We start from the raw sequence: 20,263 nt of genomic DNA, 5'->3' as shown, positions 1-20,263 counted from the left end.
CTGGCCCTAGCCCCTCCATCTTGAGCCACACCTCCTACCAAGGTGATAGCTACCATCATGCTCTCAGGGAAAATGTGACCTGTGTTCAGGATTAATCCAGCTTTCCCTCCAAAGCCATGGGCACATGCTGACTGTATAGGGATTTCCCCACGTAATGACACCCATAAACTGTTTCTCTATGAAATTAGGTAAAGGTTAAACAAAACAAGAAGACAGAGGAATTTGTTTCAACTGAAAGAGTAAGAGAAAACCCCTGAAAAAACAGCTAATGAAACAGAAATAAGCAGTTTACCAGATAAAGAATTCAAAGCGTTTTTATGAGTAATAACACAGAAAATAGAAAAAAGAACTGTAAAATACAGACTGAAATGAAAAACACACTGTAAGGAATTAATAGTAGACTGGATGATCCAGAGCACATAAATGGTCTGGAAGATAGAATAATGGAAATCATCTAACCAGAACAGCAAAAAGAAAAAAAAAGGAACAGTGTAAGGGACCACTGGGACAACATGAACTATACCAACATTTGCATTATGGGAGTCCCAGAAGGAGAAGGGGCGGAGGTTGAAAATGGATGACATTTTCCACAAAACTAGAACAGATAATCTTAAAATTAATAATGTAACTGCAGAAGACCCCCAAAATGCCAAAGTAATCTTGAGACAAAAAAAAGCTGGAGGTATTATGCTTTCTTGACTTCAGACTATACTACAAAGCTACAGTTATGGATACAGCATGGTACTGAAACAAAAACATACATAGGTCCCAGTGGGACGGAATAGAGAGCCCAGAAACAAACTCACATACTTACGGTTATTTAATCTACAACAAAGGAGGAAAGAATATATAATACAGAAAAGATAGTCTCTTCATTAAATGGTGCTGGGAAAACTGAAGAGCTGTGTATAAAACAGATTAGAACATTTCCTCACACCGTATATAAAAGTGTAAACTAAAAATGGATTAAATACCTAAATGTGAGGCGTGAAACCATAAAATTCCTAGAAGAGAACTTAGGCAAGGTACTCTTTGACGTAAATCATAGCATTGTTTTTTTTGGATTTGTCTCCTAAGGCAAAGGAAACTAAAGCAAAAGTAACCAAATGGAACTAATAAAAACTTAAAAGCTATTTCACAGCAGAAGAAAACCATTGACAAAATGAAAGCCTGTTTCTGGATGGGAGAAAATATTTGTAAATGATAGGACCTTTAAATGGTTAGCACCCAAAAATACATAAACGGCTCAAAAAAATCAATTAAAAAATAGACAGAAGACCTGAATAAGATACTTTCCAATGAAGACATCCAGTGGCCAACAGGCACATGGGAAGATGCTCAGCAGTACTAACCAGTGGAGAAATGCAAATCAAAACCACAGATGTTACCTCATACCTGACAGAAGGCTATCACTTAAAAAGACAGATAACTAATGTTGGTGATGTGATTAAAAAGGAATCCTTGTACATTTTTGATGGGAAATGTAAGTTGGTGCAGCCACTATAAAAAACAGTATGGAGGGCCTTCAGAATACTAAAAATAGAACTACCATTCAGTTCAGTCCAGTCGCTCAGTCGTGTCCGACTCTTAGTGACCCCATGAATTGCAGCACGCCAGGCCTCCCTGTCCATCACCAACTCCCGGAGTCCACCCAAACTCATGTCCATCGAGTCGGTGATCCCATCCAGCCATCTCATTCTCTGTCGTCCCTTTCTCCTCCTTGCCCCCGTCCCTCCCAGCATCAGAGTCTTTTCCAATGAGTCAACTCTTCGCATGAGGTGGCCAAAGTATTGGAGTTTCAGCTTCAGCATCATTCCTTCCAAAGAACACCCAGGACTGATTGCCTTAGAATGGACTGGTTGGATCTCCTTGCAGTCCAAGGGACTCTCAAGAGTCTTCTCCAACACCACAGTTCAAAAGCATCAATTCTTCAGTGCTCAGCTTTCTTCACAGTCCAACTCTCACATCCATACATGACCACTAGAAAAACCATAGCCTTGACTAGACGGACCTTTGTTGGCAAAGTAGTATCTCTGCTTTTGAATATGCTATCTAGGTTGGTCATAACTTTTCTTCCAAGGAGTAAGTGTCTTTTAATTTCATGGTTGCAGTCACCATCTGCAGTGATTTTGGAGCCCCCAAAAATAAAGTCTGGCACTGTTTCCACTGTTTCCACATCTATTTCCCATGAAGTGATGGGACCAGATGCCATGATCTTCGTTTTCTGAATGTTGAGCTTTAAGCCAACTTTTTCACTCTCCTTTTTCACTTTCATCAAGAGGCTCTTTAGTTCCTCTTTGCTTTCCTCCATAAGGGTGGTGTCATCTGCTTATCTGAGGTTATTGATATTTCTCCCAGCAATCTTGATTCCAGCTTGTGCTTCTTCCAACCCAGCATTTCTCATGATGTACTCTGCATAGAAGTTAAATAAGCAGGGTGACAATATACAGCCTTGACGAACTCCTTTTCCTATTAGGAACCAGTCTGTTCCATGTCCAGTTCTAACTGGCTTCCTGACCTGCATCTAGGTTTCTCAAGAGGCAGGTCAGGTGGTCTGGTATTCCCATCTCTTTCAGAATGTTCCACAGTTTATTGTGATCCACACAGTTAAAGGCTTTGACATAGTCAGTAAAGCAGAAATGGATGTTTTTCTGGAACTCTCTTGCTTTTTCGATAATCCAGCGGGTGTTGGCAATTTGATCTCTGGTTCCTCTGCCTTTTCTAAAACCAGCTTGAACATCTGGAAGTTCATAGGTCTTGTGTTGCTGAAGCCTGGCTTGGAAAATTTTGAGCATTACTTTACTAGCGTGTGAGATGAGTGTAGTTATGTGATAGTTTGAGCATTACTTGGCATTGCCTTTCTTTGGGATTAGAATGAAAACTGACCTTACTCAGCCATAAAAAAAGAATGAATTTCTCCCATTTGCAATGGTGCGGGTGGACCTAGAGAGTATTATGTATGGTCAAATAAGAGAAAGGTGAAAGATGAATAATCTATTACCAATTATATATGAAATATAAAAAAATACAGTGAACCAAATGTATATGAGAAAACAGAAACGGAATAATAGATGTAGAAAACAAACTCGTGGTTATCAGTGGGAAGAGGGAAGAGGGATGGGCCAAGATAGGAGTACGGTGTTAAGAGATACACACTACTATGCATAAGATAGATAAGCAAAAGGATATACTGTACAGTACAGAGAAATGTGGCTGTTATTCTGTAGTAATTTTAAATGGAGTATAATATATAAAAATAGTATCACTATGTTACATACCTGAAACTAATACTGTAAGTCAATTATAGTTTAAAAAAAGAAATCAGAATGGAAAATGTTTTAAAATGTGTGTTGAATATTTTTGGTTGTCTCTTCCAATAGGAATATGAGTGCAGCCAGTATAAGTACTAATATATTTTGAGTTCCAGAAATGAATTAAAGAAATGTTTAACTTTATTTGCTTGTTAATTTCATTAAAAAATGATCGTATTCCTCCTTACAGAAATACCTTGTTTATTATAGAAAAATTAGAAACTATAGATGAGCCTAAGAGAATGAGATAAAAATCTTGTTTCTGTCATTCAAAGAAAACAGCAATGGTTAAGAGGCTTTGGCTTACATCCTTCAAGACCTTCTTTAAATATACATATATTTTGTTTTTTAATCAAATAAATGACTCCAGATAGTAAATCTTTATCAGTATTTAAGAACTGCGTAACTTCATCTGGGAATATTTATTCTCTGAAGAAGAGATACTTGATAGAATTTTACATTAAAAGAATTACTTTTACCAAATAGTTACTGGATTGTCTGGCTCTTATGATAAAGGCCAGGTTGGTATAAGTTACTGAAGGTGTGTAGTTACTGTTATACATGTTTACCTGAAAAGTTCAGTTCATAACTTCCATTTTACAGATAAAGAAAACTGAAGCATTGAGAGCATAAATGTCATGTAGTTAATAAGAGCAGTACCCAGTTTTAACGCTTACTGTTTGTTGCCTGGCCTCTATATAATTTTAGGATAGTTTTTGATAGTAGTGAAACTTACTTGTAAAATTCTTATATTTGGTTTTGTGTATCTGTAAGCTTTATAAATAAAGATTTGAGGGATGCTTTTGACCACCATGATCATCACTATCATCCCATGAAAGAAAAATTTCTCTAAATCATAGGAATCCCAGCGTAAAAGACTGATTTGGCAGCTTTTGTATACATAAAGACAAATGCTGAGATCTTTGTTTGATTGAAAAAAATCTTTATTTTCCTGAAAAATAAATTAGACCAGAGGAAACCACATCCTTCCTGTGGTTAAGGCAAAAGTTTGGAGATCTTGAGGAATGGGGTTATCTGAAGTTTCCACCTGAAGCCTCCTGCTATTTTCTGTTTCAGTAGGAAAACGATAATGTACTCTTCCTTCTGCTTAGAAACATTGGGAGTGAAAGGGATCTTAGAGAAAAACGAACCCAGTGTTTTAAGCCCTTTCCTTCCACATGCCGTCCTTTCTTCCCTTTGTCAAGCAGCAGCGGTGATGACTGATCTCACTCTTTCCTGTGTCCTGTTTTCAGTTTCCATGAAATTGAAAGAAAAATTTAGATGTTTTAAATGCCTGTTACGTAATTTGAATTGAGACAAAATTTACTGTAATTTTCTCATTTTTAGCAGATAATGAAATGGAAGCTCAGAAAAGGTTAGTAAATTATCTTAAGTCATCTATCTGGATCGTTGCATAGCATAGACTCTTTCCTAATCAGATCTTTCAACTATACTGTGCTTTTTACAAATACAAGTATATAATGCATTCGTTTAAAAGCATTTTTTTTCCTGTCATACCTTTTCCCAAAAATATTCCTTAGGACTTTAGAAAAAATTACCAAAAGCTCTTTGTTGTTGTTTGGTATAAATTTTCTGTAAGTATTATTTTTAAATGTACTCCTTTTTGTTGCACTGGGCCTTCGGTGCTGCGCGTGGGCTCTTTCTAGTTGTGGGGAGTGGGGCTCTTCTCTGTTGTTGGGTGTGGGCTTCTCACCATGCTGGCTTGTCTGGTCGCCGAGTACAGGCTCTAGGTGGACGGGCTTCCGTAGTTGCGGCTCTCGGGCTTTAGAGCATGAAATCAGTAGATGTGGCACAGAGCAGCTGCTCTGTGGCATGTGCGATCCTCCTGGACCAGAGATCGAACCTGTGTTCCTGCGAACCTGTGTTCCTGAATTGGAAAGCAGATTCATAACCACTTGACCACCAGGGAAGCCCTGAATTCTCTGTATTAAAAAAAAAAAAATGCAGATAAGCTGTAGGCCTTGTGGATCATGGCAAGAAGGTGACTTTTATTTTAAATATGAAGAGGAACTGTTGAAGTATTTGAAGTAAAACCCTATTTATATTTTAAAGTCATTTTTTCTGCTGTATGTAAATTGGATTGAATCAAGATAAGAGTAGGAACAAGGAGACCACTTAGTAGGAATGACTCCAAAACAAGAGATGGTGGTGGTGGAGATGTAGAGAGGTAGATTGATACAGGTTATATTTTGTGATAAAATTGGTAAGACTTTGTGAGAAATGAGGGATGGGACTGTGTTTCTTGGCTTGAGAAATTGATCATTTGGTGGTGCTACTTACTGAGATGCATGGAGTATCAGTTCAGTTCAGTCACTCAGTCGTGTCTGACTCTGATCCCATGGACTGCAGCACGCCAGGCTTCCCTGTCCATCACCAACTCCCAGAGCTTACTCAAACTCATGTCCATTGAGTTGGTGATGCCATCCAACTGTCTCATCCTCTGTCGTCCCCTTCTCCTCCCACCTTCAATCTTTCCCAGCATCAGGGTCTTTTCAAATGAGTCACCTCTTTGCATCAGGTGGCCAAAGTATTGGAGTTTCAGCTTCAACATCAATCCTTCCAATGAACACCCAGGACTGATCTCCTTTAAGATAGACTGGTTGGATCTCCTTGCAGTCCAAGGGACTCTCAAGAGTCTTCTCCAACACCACAGTTCTTGGCTTGCAGCTTTCTTTATAGTCCAACCCTCACATCCATACATGACTACTGGAAAAACCATAGCTTTGACTAGACAGACCTTTGTTGGCAAAGTATAGTGTTGTTGTTGGCATGGAGTATAGTGAAATTGAATTAGATGTTACATATATATCTTAAGGTAGGATATACAAATGGAATGTCAAGTGGCAGTAATCTGCAGTAGTCTGGATAGGTTATATAAATTTGGTTATTGTTAATGTAAATATCCATGGTAATGGAAGATATCGCCTAGGGAAAAAAGAGAGGCAGGAATACGAGTCTTTTTTTTTTTTTTTTTTTTTTTTTAAAATTAAAAAATTTCAGGTATACACGTGCTCCCCATCCTGAACCCTCCTCCCTCCCCTCCCCCATACCATCCCCTGGGCCGTCCCAGCACACCAGCCCCAAGCATCCAGCATCGTGCACTGAACCTGGACTGGCATCTCGTTTCATATATGACATTTCACGTGTTTCAATGCCATTCTCCCAAATCTTCCCACCCTCTCTCTCTCCCAGAGTCCATAAGACTGCTCCATACATCAGTGTCTCTTTTGCTGTCTCGTATACAGGGTTATCATTACCATCTTTCTAAATTCCATATATATGTGTTAGTATACTGTATTTATGTTTTTCCTTCTGGCTTACTTCACTCTGTATAATAGGCTCCAGTTTCATCCACCTCATTAGAACTGATTCAAATGTATTCTTTTTAATGGCTGAGTAATACTCCATTGTGTATATGTACCACAGCTTTCTTATCCATTCATCTGCTGATGGACATCTAGGTAGCTTCCATGTCCTGGCTATTATAAACAGTGCTCACGATGAACATTGGGGTACACGTGTCTCTTTCCCTTCTGGTTTCCTCAGTGTGTATGCCAAGCAGTGGGATTGCTGGATCATAAGGCAGTTCTATTTCCAGTTTTTTAAGGAATCTCCACACTGTTCTCCATAGTGGCTGTACTAGTTTGCATTCCCACCAACAGTGTAAGAGGGTTCCCTTTTCTCCACACCCTCTCCAGCATTTATTATTTGTAGACTTTTGGATCGCAGCCATTCTGACTGGCGTGAAATGGTACCTCATAGTGGTTTTGATTTGCATTTCTCTGATAATGAGTGATGTTGAGCATCTTTTCATGTGTTTGTTAGCCATCTGTATGTCTTCTTTGGAGAAATGTCTATTTAGATCTTTGGCCCATTTTTTGATTGGGTCATTTATTTTTCTGGAGTTGAGCTGTAGGAGTTGCTTGTATATTTTTGAGATTAGTTGTTTGTCGGTTGCTTCATTTGCTATTATTTTCTCCCATTCTGAAGGCTGTCTTTTCACCTTGCTAATAGTTTCCTTTGATGTGCAGAAGCTTTTAAGTTTAATTAGGTCCCATTTGTTTATTTTTTTTTTTATTTCCAATATTCTGGGAGGTGGGTCATAGACGATCCTGCTGTGATGTATGTCAGAGAGTGTTTTGCCTATGTTCTCCTCTAGGAGTTTTATAGTTTCTGGTCTTACGTTGAGATCTTTAATCCATTTTGAGTTTATTTTTGTATATGGTGTTAGAAAGTGTTCTAGTTTCATTCTTTTTACAAGTGGTTGACCAGATTTCCCAGCACCACTTGTTAAAGAGATTGTCTTTAATCCACTGTATATTCTTGCCTCCTTTGTCAAAGATAAGCTGTCCATATGTGCGTGGATTTATCTCTGGGCTTTCTGTTTTGTTCCATTGATCTATATTTCTGTCTTTGTGCCAGTACCATACTGTCTTGATAACTGTGGCTTTGTAGTAGAGCCTGAAGTCAGGTAGGTTGATTCCTCCAGTTCCATTTTTCTTTCTCAAGATCGCTTTGGCTATTTGAGGTTTTTGTGTTTCCATACAAATTGTGAAATTATTTGTTCTAGCTCTGTGAAGAATACTGTTGGTAACTTGATAGGGATTGCATTGAATCTATAAATTGCTTTGGGTAGTATACTCATTTTCACTATATTGATTCTTCCAATCCATGAACATGGTATATTTCTCCATCTATTAGTGTCCTCTTTGATTTCTTTCACCAGTGTTTTATAGTTTTTTATATATATAGGTCTTTAGTTTGTTTAGGTAGATATATTCCTAAGTATTTTATTCTTTCCATTGCAATGGGGAATGGAATTGTTTCCTTAATTTCTCTTTCTGTTTTCTCATTATTAGTGTATAGGAATGCAAGGGATTTCTGTGTGTTGATTTTATATCCTGCAACTTTATTATAATCATTGATTAGTTCTAGTAATTTTCTGGTGGAGTCTTTAGGGTTTTCTATGTAGAGGATCATGTCATCTGCAAATAGTGAGAGTTTTACTTCTTCTTTTCCAATTTGGATTCCTTTTATTTCTTTTTCTGCTCTGATTGCTGTAGCCAAAACTTCCAAAACTATGTTTGAATAGTAATGGTGAAAGTGGGCACCCTTGTCTTGTTCCTGACTTTAGAGGAAATGCTTCCAATTTTTCACCATTGAGGATAATGTTTGCTGTGGGTTTGTCATATATAGCTTTTATTATGTTGAGGTATGTTCCTTCTATTCCTGCTTTCTGGAGAGTTTTTATCATAAATGGGTGTTGAATTTTGTCAAAGGCTTTCTCTGCATCTATTGAGATAATCATATGGTTTTTGTTTTTCAATTTGTTAATGTGGTGTATTACATTGATTGATTTATGATATTGAAGAATCCTTGCATCCCTGGGATAAAGCCCACTTGGTCATGGTGTATGATCTTTTTAATGTGTTGTTGGATTCTGATTGCTAGAATTTTGTTTAGGATTTTTGCATCTATGTTCATCAGTGATATTGGCCTGTAGTTTTCTTTTTTTTGTGGCATCTTTGTCAGGTTTTGGTATTAGGGTGATGGTGGCCTCATAGAATGAGTTTGGAAGTTTACCTTCCTCTGCAATTTTCTGGAAGAGTTTGAGCAGGATAGGTGTTAGCTCTTCTCTAAATTTTTGGTAGAATTCAGCTGTGAAGCCGTCTGGACCTGGGCTTTTGTTTGCTGGAAGATTTTTGATTACAGTTTCAATTTCCGTGCTTGTGATGGGTCTGTTAAGGTTTTCTATTTCTTCCTGGTTGAGTTTTGGAAAGTTGTACTTTTCTAAGAATTTGTCCATTTCTTCCTCGTTGTCCATTTTATTGGCATATAATTGTTGATAATAGTCTCTTATGATCCTTTGTATTTCTGTGTTGTCTGTTGTGATCTCTCCATTTTCGTTTCTAATTTTATTGATTTGATTTTTCTCCTTTGTTTCTTGATGAGTCTGGCTAATGGTTTGTCAATTTTATTTATCCTTTCAAAGAACCAGCTTTTGGCTTTGTTGATTTTTGCTATGGTCTCTTTTGTTTCTTTTGCATTTATTTCTGCTCTAATTTTTAAGATTTCTTTCCTTCTACTAACCCTGGGGTTCTTCATTTCTTCCTTTTCTAGTTGCTTTAGGTGTAGAGTTAGGTTATTTATTTGACTTTTTCTTGTTTCTTGAGGTGTGCCTGTATTGCTATGAACTTTCCCCTTAGGACTGCTTTTACTGTGTCCCACAGGTTTTGGGTTGTTGTGTTTTCATTTTCATTCGTTTCTATGCAAATTTTGATTTCTTTTTTGATTTCTTCTGTGATTTGTTGGTTATTCAGCAGCGTGTTGTTCAGCCTCCATATGTTGGAATTTTTAATAGTTTTTCTCCTGTAATTGAGATCTAATCTTACTGCATTATGGTCAGAAAAGATGCTTGGAATGATTTCTATTTTTTGAATTTACGAAGGCTAGCTTTATGGCCCAGGATGTGATCTATCCTGGAGAAGGTTCCATGTGCACTTGAGAAAAAGGTGAAATTCATTGTTTTGGGATGAAATGTCCTATAGATATCAATTAGGTCTAACTGGTCTATTGTATCGTTTAAAAGTTTGTGTTTCCTTGTTAATTTTCTGTTTAGTTGATCTATCCATAGGTGTGAGTGGGGTATTAAAGTCTCCCACTATTATTGTGCTATTGTTAATTTCTCCTTTCATACTTGTTAGCATTTGTCTTACATACTGCGGTGCTCCCGTGTTGGGTGCATATATATTTATAATTGTTATATCTTCTTCTTGGATTGATCCTTTGATCATTATGTAGTGACCTTCTTTGTCTCTTTTCACAGCCTTTGTTTTAAAGTCTATTTTATCTGATATGAGTATTGCTACTCCTGCTTTCTTTTTTGGTCCCTATTTGCATGGAAAATCTTTTTCCAGCCCTTCACTTTCAGTCTGTATGTGTCCCCTGTTTTGAGGTGGGTCTCCTGTAGACAACATATGTAGGGGTCTTGTTTTTGTATCCATTCAGCCAGTCTTTGTCTTTTGGTTGGGGCATTCAACCCATTTACGTTTAAGGTAATTACTGATAAGTATGATCCGTTGCCATTTACTTTATTGTTTGGGGTTGAATTTATACACCATTTTTGTGTTTCCTGTCTAGAGAATATCCTTTAGTATTTGTTGTAGAGCTGGTTTGGTGGTGCAGAATTCTCTCAGCTTTTGCTTGTCTGAGAAGCTTTTGATTTCTCCTTCATACTTGAATGAAATCCTTGCTGGGTACAATAATCTGGGCTGTAGGTTATTTTCTTTCATCATTTTAAGTATGTCTTGCCATTCCCTCCTGGCTTGAAGAGTTTCTATTGAAAGATCAGCTGTTATCCTTATGGGATTTCCTTGTGTGTTATTTGTTGTTTTTCCCTTGCTGCTTTTAATATTTGTTCTTTGTGTTTGATCTTTGTTAATTTGATTAATATGTGTCTTGGGGTGTTTCACCTTGGGTTTATCCTGTTTGGGATTCTCTGGGTTTCTTGGACTTGGGTGATTATTTCCTTCCCCAGTTTAGGGAAGTTTTCAACTATTATCTCCTCAAGTATTTTCTCATGGTCTTTCTTTTTGTCTTCTTCTTCTGGAACCCTATGATTTGAATGTTGTAGCGTTTAATATTGTCCTGGAGGTCTCTGAGATTGTCCTCATTTCTTTTAATTTGTTTTTCTTTTATTCTCTCTGATTCATTTATTTCTACCATTCTATCTTCTAATTCACTAATCCTATCTTCTGCCTCTGTTATTCTACTATTTGTTTGCCTCCAGAGTGTTTTTAATTTCATTTATTGCATTATTCATTATATATTGACTCTTTTTATTTCTTCTAGGTCCTTGTTAAACCTTTCTTGCATCTCCTCAATCCTTGTCTCTCAAGCTATTTATCTGTGATTCCACTTTAATTTCAAGATTTTGGATCAATTTCACTATCATTATTCGAATTCTTTATCAGGTAGATTCCCTATCTCTTCCTCTTTTGTTTGGTTTGGTGGGCATTTATCCTGTTCCTTTATCTGCTGGCTATTCCTCTGTCTCTTCATCTTGTTTAAATTGCTGAGTTTGGGGTGTCCTTTCTGTATTCTGGCAGTTTGTGGAGTTCTCTTTATTGTGGCTTTTCCTCGCTGTGTGTGGGTTTGTACAGGTGGCTTGTCAAGGTTTCCTGGTTAGGGAAGCTTGTGTCGGTGTTCTGATGGGTGGAGCTGTATTTCTTCTCTTTGTTCAGTCACGCTCCTTTCGAAGAGTTGGATTGCTTTTCTGGGTGCCTGATGTCCTCTGCCGGTATTCAGAAGTTGTTTTGTGGAATTTACTCAACGTTTAAATGCTCTTTTGATGAATTTGTGGGGGAGAAAGTGTTCTCCCTGTCCTACTCCTCCGCCATCTTGGCTCCTCCCTCCGGAATATGAGTCTTTAGAGCATTGTTTCCTAACTTTGACTGCATGTTAGAATCACCAGGGGTCTTTTTAGAAATCATATTATTTTAGACAATCATATATTCATTGATTTAATAAATATCTACTTAGTGCCTATTACTAGCATGTGAGATGAGTGCAATTATGGGGTAGTTTCAGCATTCTTTGGCATTGCCTTTCTTTGGGATTGGAATGAAAACTGACCATTCCCAGTCCCGTGGCTACTGCTGAGTTTTCCAAATTTGCTGACATATTGAGTGTAGCAGTTTCACAGCATCATCTTTCAGGATTTGAAAGAGCTCAACTGGAATTCCATCACCACCAGTAGCTTTGTTCTTAGTGATGCTTCCTAAGGCCCACTTGACTTCACATTCCAGGATGTCTTAGGTGAGTGATCACACCATCGTGATTATCTGGGTCATGAAGATCTTTTTTGTACAGTTCTTCTGTGTATTCTTGCCACCTCTTCTTAATATCTTCTGCTTCTGTTAGGTCCATACCATTTCTGTCCATTATTGAACCCATCTTTGCATGAAATGTTCCCTTGGTATCTCTAATTTTCTTGAAGAGATCTCTAGTCTTTCCCATTCTGTTGTTTTCCTCTATTTCTTTGCATTGATCGCTGAGGAAGGCTTTCTTATCTCTCCTTGCTATTCTTTGGAACTCTGCATTCAGATGCTTATATCTTTAGTAAGTACCAAATCTCCAAAGTGGATATATTAGGTGTGGAATTCAGGGAAGAGCTAGGGGCTGGGGATAGAAATTTAGAGATCATCAACATATCGATTGGAGAAGGCAATGGCACCCCACTCCAGTACTCTTGCCTGGAAAATCCCATGGACGGAAGAGCCGGGTAGGCTGCAGTCCATGGGGTAGCTAAGAGTCGGCCCCAACTGAGAGACTTCACTTTCACTTTTCACTTTCATGCTTTGGAGAAGGAAATGGCAACCCACTCCAGTGTTCTTGCCTGGAGAATCCCAGGGACGGGGGAGCCTGAAGGGCTGCCATCTATGGGGTTGCACAGAGTCGGGCACAACTGAAGTGACTTAGCAGCAGCAGCAACATACTGTTGGTAGGAGACTAGATGAAATTACCAAGGGTGTGGATGCATTTAGAGAAGAAGGGGTCTGATAACAGCCCTGAGGCACTTTAACTTGTAGAGAAGGTTGCTCAGTCGTGTCTGACTGTTTGTGACCCCATGGACTGCACAGTTATGTAGAGTCTTACCAAGACTGCCTCTTGTTAAGTACGTGATTGAAGAAAAGTGAGAGAGTTAGTTGCTCAGTTGTGTCTGACTCTCTGCCGTCCCATGGACTGTAGCCCGCCAGGCTCCTCTCTCCGTGAAATTCTCCAGCCCAGAGTACTGGAGTGGGTAGCCATTCCCTCTCCAGGGGATCTTCTCAACCCAGGGATCGAACCCAGTTCTCCCACATTGCAGGCGGGTTCTTACCAGCAGAGCCACCAGGGAACAATTAGGAGAAATCAGTAAAAGAGGGTGAGAAAACAACCAGAGAAAAAGGAGAGAAGACGTGAGAATTTGTCCTGAGGTTAGCTGAAAGCGTTTCAAGAAGGAGTGACTGGGATGTTAAGTAAGATGAAAACTTGGATTGACTGTTGAGCAGAGTGATAAAGAGATCCCTAAAAATTTTGATGGAAAAGGAATTTTGGTGGAGTGGTGGATGTGACAGCCTGATTGGAGGTGAGTTCCAGAGGAAATGGGAAGAGAGGACATGGAGACAATATATACAGTTCTTTCAGGAAGTTTTGCTGTAACCAGAATAAATGGGGCCGCAATTAGAGGGAAGACTGAGGTTAAGAAAGATTTTTATGATGATAGAAGCAATTGGTTGAATGCCGGATGAAACTAGAGAAGGAAGCAAGAATTAACTAGGACCTTATCTTTGAGTAGCCAATAGGGCATGGCTTTTATGCACAAGAGGAGGCATTTAGTTGTAACTACAATCATGGAAGCTTTGTAGCAATATGATAGAGGAGGAAGACAGAGGCTGCTGTGTAGTTAAAGTAGTAGGAATCTATGGAGTTCTCTTCAGATAACTTTCATTTTCTCAGAGATAGGAAGCAAGATCCTCAGAGATAAGGTGTAGGGGGAGGATAATATACTGGCGGCTTGGGAGAGGAGAAGATGTAAAATAATACAAAAAGAAAGGGAGCACATGAGAGAAGTAGAGCATGATTGCCAGGCAGGGTCCGCTCGACGCCGGTAACGATGAATGTAAAACGGAGCAGTCTGCGTAGTTGTGCTTTTCTTCAGTCTTCGCTGCATCAAGTTAGAGAGTTGGATTTAATGAGGACTTTAAAAAAAAATTCAGTGCTCATTTGCTTTCTAGAAACACTTCCCTTGTATCATTTTTGATACCTTTTTGTTTTCTGCCTGGCATGTCTACTAAATACACAAGAGGAACGAAATACAGATAGTTCTTGAGGGCACAAATAATTTTTTACTGTGTTTAAAAACCTGTAAGGGAAGAAATTCTATGTTGGCATTATGACTATGTAAATTGCACTTGAGTTAATAAAAATAACTTACCATGTGCCTCTTTATCAACCATGATACGAGAATGAAAGCTGTTTTTAAATGAAATTTGACATTTATAGCATGATTTGTTTGGTGTTGCTTTTCCTTGTTTGAACGTGTATTCACAGTGTTCTATAGATAGGTGCTTATATTTATTGAATCAAGTGTAGTATCTTTTAGCAGAAAGCTAGACTATTGTCCTTATGATTTTTTAAACACTCTTACAGAGTCTAAATTCATGCTATGTTAGATTCTGCTTTGTTGTAAAATACCTCCTCATCTCTTCACAACAGTTAATTGAGAATGTTTTCAGATTATTCCATTTACTGGGGCAGGGATGGGGAAGAGAACAGTTATAACTTTTAAACAAAACTGATTATAGAGTAGGTTAATCACTGTAAATTTCTTTACGTTATTTTTTCTTAATTTACTGAGGGATTCAAGTTTGAGGAATGCCTTTTTAATTGTGTTTCACAGCAGTATGCATCTAGTAGGTAGTTGAGATACCCTCCTGGTGATGTTTCCAGATCTTTTTTTAGTGTCTTAAAATCATTTCCAGAAAAATGGATTTTCATTTTTTCAGAATTAAAATAGATTGCTCATATAAACTGAATAATGTATATATGAGAATACGGAAGTAGTTTGTCCTAAAGATGATTATGGAACATGACAAAGAAATTGATAATACTTCTTATAATGAATGAAGCAATTATGAAAACAAATCTCTTTGATTACACTTGGCTGCATATTAACTTTTTTCATTACTGTTTTCGAATACTACTGCCTATCACATGTATTCATGATTGGCGTTTTTATTGCTAACTAATGTGAACTGTTACTACTTGGTGTTGGTTTTAATTAATTAAAAATATTTCCTGCTATTCAATTGAAAGGTTTCTGTTTAGATAAAAATTGAAAAATATTTTAAAATATACCCAAGAGGAGGTGGACTGACTTGGGAAAAAAATTTCAAAATGTTAGCTTTATTGCTTATCTGAAATGGAATTTGATGAACTTTTTCGTTAAGTAAAAGCTTAGTAAGAGAGTAAAATTAATAACAAGAAAAATAACTACTTGTATGATATGAGCTTTATAAAAATCTGTTATTCTAAAAGTTTTCAAATATGTGATTTTCTTTCTCAGAAAAAGATGTTAACAGAACAGATCGAACAAACAAGTTTTATGAAGGCCAAGATAATCCAGGGTTGATTTTGCTTCATGACATTTTGATGACCTACTGTATGTATGATTTTGATTTAGGTAAGTTCTCCTCTGATACCTTCATTTAAAAATGTATGTTTAATTTAGAATTTAAATTTCTTAAACTGCTAGACGTATGTAAGAAGCTCTGTGACCTAGTTTTTATAGGGGTTGTTCTCCTGGGGGCTGGAAACTTAAAAGGCTGTGGTTCCCAGACCGTGCTGCAGAGAGCACTGGGCCGCTGCAGCAGGCTGACAGGACCAGTGTCGGGTGTTCTCCATGTGTGAGGGAGACAGAGGGACATCTGTAGGATGCTGCCCTAACTACTAGCTGGAGTTGTTCCGGGTTTCAGCGCTAGATCACCACATTCCTTCCTTCTGATGAAGTTGTGTTTACAAAGGAGAGTTTTTGACTTTGCTGTGATAAGCAAGTACTGTGAGAAAATAGATGAGGATGGTGGCATCCAATTGGATTCCAAAGTTTGAGATGTAGTGTGGTGCCCAACAGGTCCTAAAGTTCATAGGATATACATATTTATTTAGTCGTTTGCTACTGCTACTGCTAAGTCACTTCAGTCGTGTCCGACTCTGTGCGACCCCATAGACGGCAGCCCACCAGGCTCCCCTGTCCCTGGGATTCTCCAGGCAAGAATACTGGAGTGGGTTGCCATTTCCTTCTCCAATGCATGAAAGTGAAAAGTTAAAGTGAAGTCGCTCAGTCATGCCCGACTCTTAGCGACCCCATGGACTGGAGCCTACCAGGCTCTTCCGTCCATGGGATTTTCCAGGCAAGAGTACTGGAGTGGGGTGCCATTGCCTTCTCCGTTAGTTGTTTGGATATGTTTAATAAATGGAAATGTTATTAATATTTTTGAACCTGGGATGCCTTGGAAAAAAATTCCTGAGGCGTACTGTGACCTGAGAAAGTTTGGAAACCTTTTTTTGATAAGACTTTCTCCCTTGTGAAGAAAAATGCTGATTTGACAGCATAGATAAGAGGTGCAGATAATTACCTAGGGCATGTGAAACTTTACTCTTTTTTCTTGGTTAGTCTGCTTTCTACCAGGAATGGGTTGGAAAGATTGGGGCTGGAGGTTGGATTGGGGCATTGCATGGGAAAAGTGATGCTAAGGGCTAGAAAACCTGAGGAAACAGTATTTTAAGGGACGAGAGGATTTGAACTGTTTCTTTAAGGAACCAACAAACTCCTAAGCATCCACCTTTAAGTGAGTATAAAGAGTGGACAAGTTTCTCAGTTACCTACTGATGTTAGTGACTCCCAAGTAGAGGATAGTGAGGGTAGCTGTTTCCAGATTACCTTAATAGAACTTAAGACTTTCTTTTGGAGAAGGCAGTTGGGTATTTGTCGTATTAAACCCAAATGAACCTTGAACTGTGAGTATATTTTCTTCACTGTTTGTGTCTATGAACCGAGAATTCTTCTTGGCTTCTTATATGTGGGTTAGGGAAAGATGTAAACCCTTGAGGATCTTGCAGCATCAGCCTCTTATGACAGTAAGTGAATATCACAGATTTCTCTTTAAAATGTGAAATGTGCCCAGTCCTGTTGGGTCACAGTTATAATGAACCCCAGATTGGATCACTGAAAATACTAGGGACTGGAATGCTTCTCAGGTGACCGAGTGTTGTCCTGCTCAATTTTGATTGTATTAGCATTCTCTTTTAAGAAGTGGAGTAATAATCCCAGTTGTATGAATAAAGTTATATTGATTTAGAGAGTGACTCAGGGCTGCATAAGTAGTAAATACTGGACTGGGTGTAGAGGCCCAGCTCTTTATTTCAGGCTGGCATTTTTTAAAATATTTTTATTTATTTATTTGGCTGTTGTGGCATATGGGATCTAGTTCGCTGACCATGGATTGAACCCAGCCCCCCCCCTGCTTTGGGAGCGCAGGGTCTTAGCCACTGGACCACCAGGGCATTTTCCAGGCTGCATTCTTACCTCCACATGTTCAGCACCCCGACCCATTGCCATTTCAGTTTCTGTTAACCACTGTTGGAAATAGGGCTTTTATCGTAGAGATAAAAAAGAGGCATCCTCTCCAAAGGTAATTGTGAGGTAGGGATTAATGTATATTCTCAGGAGTCGTTCCTGAGTGCTCAGTTTTTCCAGGCATTGAGTCCCAGACAGGCTATTTGGATAAATTGCTGTTTCCATTTGTCTATATTAACCCCACATTCTTAAGTTATCTGAAACATACCCAGGGATTTTATTAAGAACTCTGGCATTGAAAGAAGCCAGGGTAGTTTTCGTAAAGCCCTGGACCAAATTGCTTGCTGTTTGACATGGATTTGAAATAGCAGACAGTCACGTCTGACTCTTTGCAACTCTGTGGATTGTAGCCTGCCATATTCCTCTGTCCATGGAATTTTCTAGGCAGGAATACTAGAGAAGGTTGCCATTTCCTCATCGAGGGGTCTTGCTGACCCAGGGATTTAACCTGCATCTCTTGCGTCTCATGCATTGGGCAGGTGGATGCCCCCCACCTTCTTACTATTTACTCACAGTAAAGTAACCTGGGCTGTACGTTTACTTTTGTAGTTGATTTTGTCCTATTGAGTTGTTTGGCTTCTTAGCCCACAGATGAGGTATCGGTGTGTTTGCATTTAATACAATCTCATTAGTAGTGAGGAGGAAGGCAAAAACCATCAAAAGCAGACAGAAGACAAACATTACCAAAAGCAGACAGAAGAACTCAAGGAAGAGTAGCTTTTACTTAGTGTAGATGGAACACCTAAGGTGTTTCTGTGGGAGGTACCTATTTTTTTTCTACAATGTATGTTTATAATCATAATCCTGAATAATCAACAGAAGGTTAAATTATACTCAGAATACTGTATGTAAGAAGGCAGGAGTGTGTCCAGTAGAAAAAAAATGATTTCCAACGCTTAAGATTTTTTTTTTTAAGTTTTATTCTCTAATAACTGAATAAGCTTCATTAACCTGGAAAATTGACCTATGTAAAGATGAAATCTTTTTTCCTTTAAGAATGTGTACATTAGGATGATGAGTTCATTTCTAACACCTCCCAATGGAAACAACTTTGTTATGAAAATAGGGGAACTTCTTCAGACACTGATGATTAAGATGTGCATCAGTCAGCACTAGTGCAGAGTCTGAACACCACTGAATGCTAATTTAAACAGCTTTAATCTTTCTTTAATTAAAAGGAATTTGTGCATTAATTCCACCCCCACAATTCATGACATACCCCAAAGAACATCATGTATACAATAAAATAGATTAAAAGCAACAAGAGTATGAGGAATAATTTGACTAGTTGGGTTAACTAAAACTTACAGAAGAAATATAGTACTGATCTGGTATGAAAGCTGAAGACTTAAAGGATTAAATTAGCTTCTTAGAAATTTTTATTCATTATAACTTTATAATAAAACTCGTTTTCCCCCAGAAGAAAGGTGCTTTGTAAATCTTTTGAATAGCACACTTTGAAATACTTCTATTATAGACTATAGATAGTCAGACCCAGTAAAGTGGTACTCTTTTGCACTTTGTTGAATTCAGATAAATTTCCTTCATGCTTTGATTGGTTTAACCTTTATGTTTGTCATTGCTTTCATTGTGTCATTGCTATGTAGGAAAGTTTTGGTGATAACAGCCTAGTCTTCCTTCTAACCTACTTTTTTTCTTAAGAAAAATGTTGTATTAGCCAGGGAAAGAAAGAAAGAAAAAAAGATCGCTTATAAGATACTGGCTTATGTAATTATGGAGACGAACAGGTCCACAGTTTGCCATCTAGAAGCTGCAGACCCAGGAAAGCTAGTGGTGTAGTTTAAAGCCTTCTGAGAGCAGGAGAGCCGTGGTATAGGTCTCATTCCTGAGTCTGAAGGGATGAGAACCAGGAGCACTGAGGGCAGGTAGATGTCTCAGGTCAGGCAACCAGGCAGAGAGCAGATTCAGTCTTCCTCCATTGTTTGTTCTATTCAGGCCTCAGTGGATTGGATGATGCCCACTCACATTTCTGAAAGCCATCTGCTTTAATCAGTTCACCAATTCAAGTGCTAATCTCTTCTAGAAAAACCTTTGCAGATACTCCCAGAAATAATGTTTAACCAGACATCTGGGCATCCTGTGGCTCACTCAAGTTGACATACAAGATTCATCATCACAAGTGTGTATTATTTTTTTTAAAAGCATCTGCAATAAATTTGTTTGAATGCTTACATTTAGGTATCACGTCATACGCCGTTTTTTCTAGCTCTTTTCTCTAAATGTCTTGGCTACTGCATTGCTCAGCACTGTAATAAGGGACCCAAGTTTGTGTGTGCGTGCGTGTGCACTAATGTGCATGGAGCTGTACTTTCCCACGGGGTGTAGTGCAGGCATAGTGAGGTTATGGGGATTAGGCATAGCAGCAGATGACAGGGAGAGGCTAACAGCAGACAGAACTAGACTTCTGTTTGTAGGGAGATCCCGAAGTGAACTGGGTGTCTTTATTACAGTTTTAACCCAAGTTTTCTTAAGAGACTTTGGCTTACCTGCTTCCTGGGGTCATTTTTAAAGCTTTCTTCCAAAATAGGAAGAATGATGTAAAATTATGCATAATTTCTTCAGAAATATCCCCTCTCCTTTAAAAATATGCATACTGTTTTAAATGACTTCAGTGCACATAGATTTTGGTGAATGATAAGAATGTAAGTTTTGGTTCTGTAAATGAAAGCCTGTTTTCCTCAGACTGTCATTGGGGGAAAAACTTCTCTGTGTAACTTTAACAAATACACAA

At 38.3% G+C, this 20,263-nt stretch overlaps 1 protein-coding gene across 2 annotated transcripts in view; it reads left to right on the top strand.

The window, feature by feature from the left end:
• TBC1D15 (TBC1 domain family member 15) overlaps nucleotides 1–20,263 on the top strand; it is a 79,818-nt gene that overhangs the window by 46,936 nt on the left and 12,619 nt on the right. For both annotated transcript variants that reach the window (XM_005896795.3, XM_070371009.1), the window contains one exon: nucleotides 15,442–15,558. In XM_005896795.3, the coding sequence (XP_005896857.1) occupies nucleotides 15,442–15,558 (117 nt within the window). The remainder of the gene's footprint in view (nucleotides 1–15,441; nucleotides 15,559–20,263) is intronic.

This window comes from Bos mutus, chromosome 5, assembly GCF_027580195.1.
Source record: "Bos mutus isolate GX-2022 chromosome 5, NWIPB_WYAK_1.1, whole genome shotgun sequence".
Lineage (NCBI taxonomy): Eukaryota > Metazoa > Chordata > Mammalia > Artiodactyla > Bovidae > Bos > Bos mutus.
This window is presented reverse-complemented; position numbering and strand designations above follow the sequence as displayed.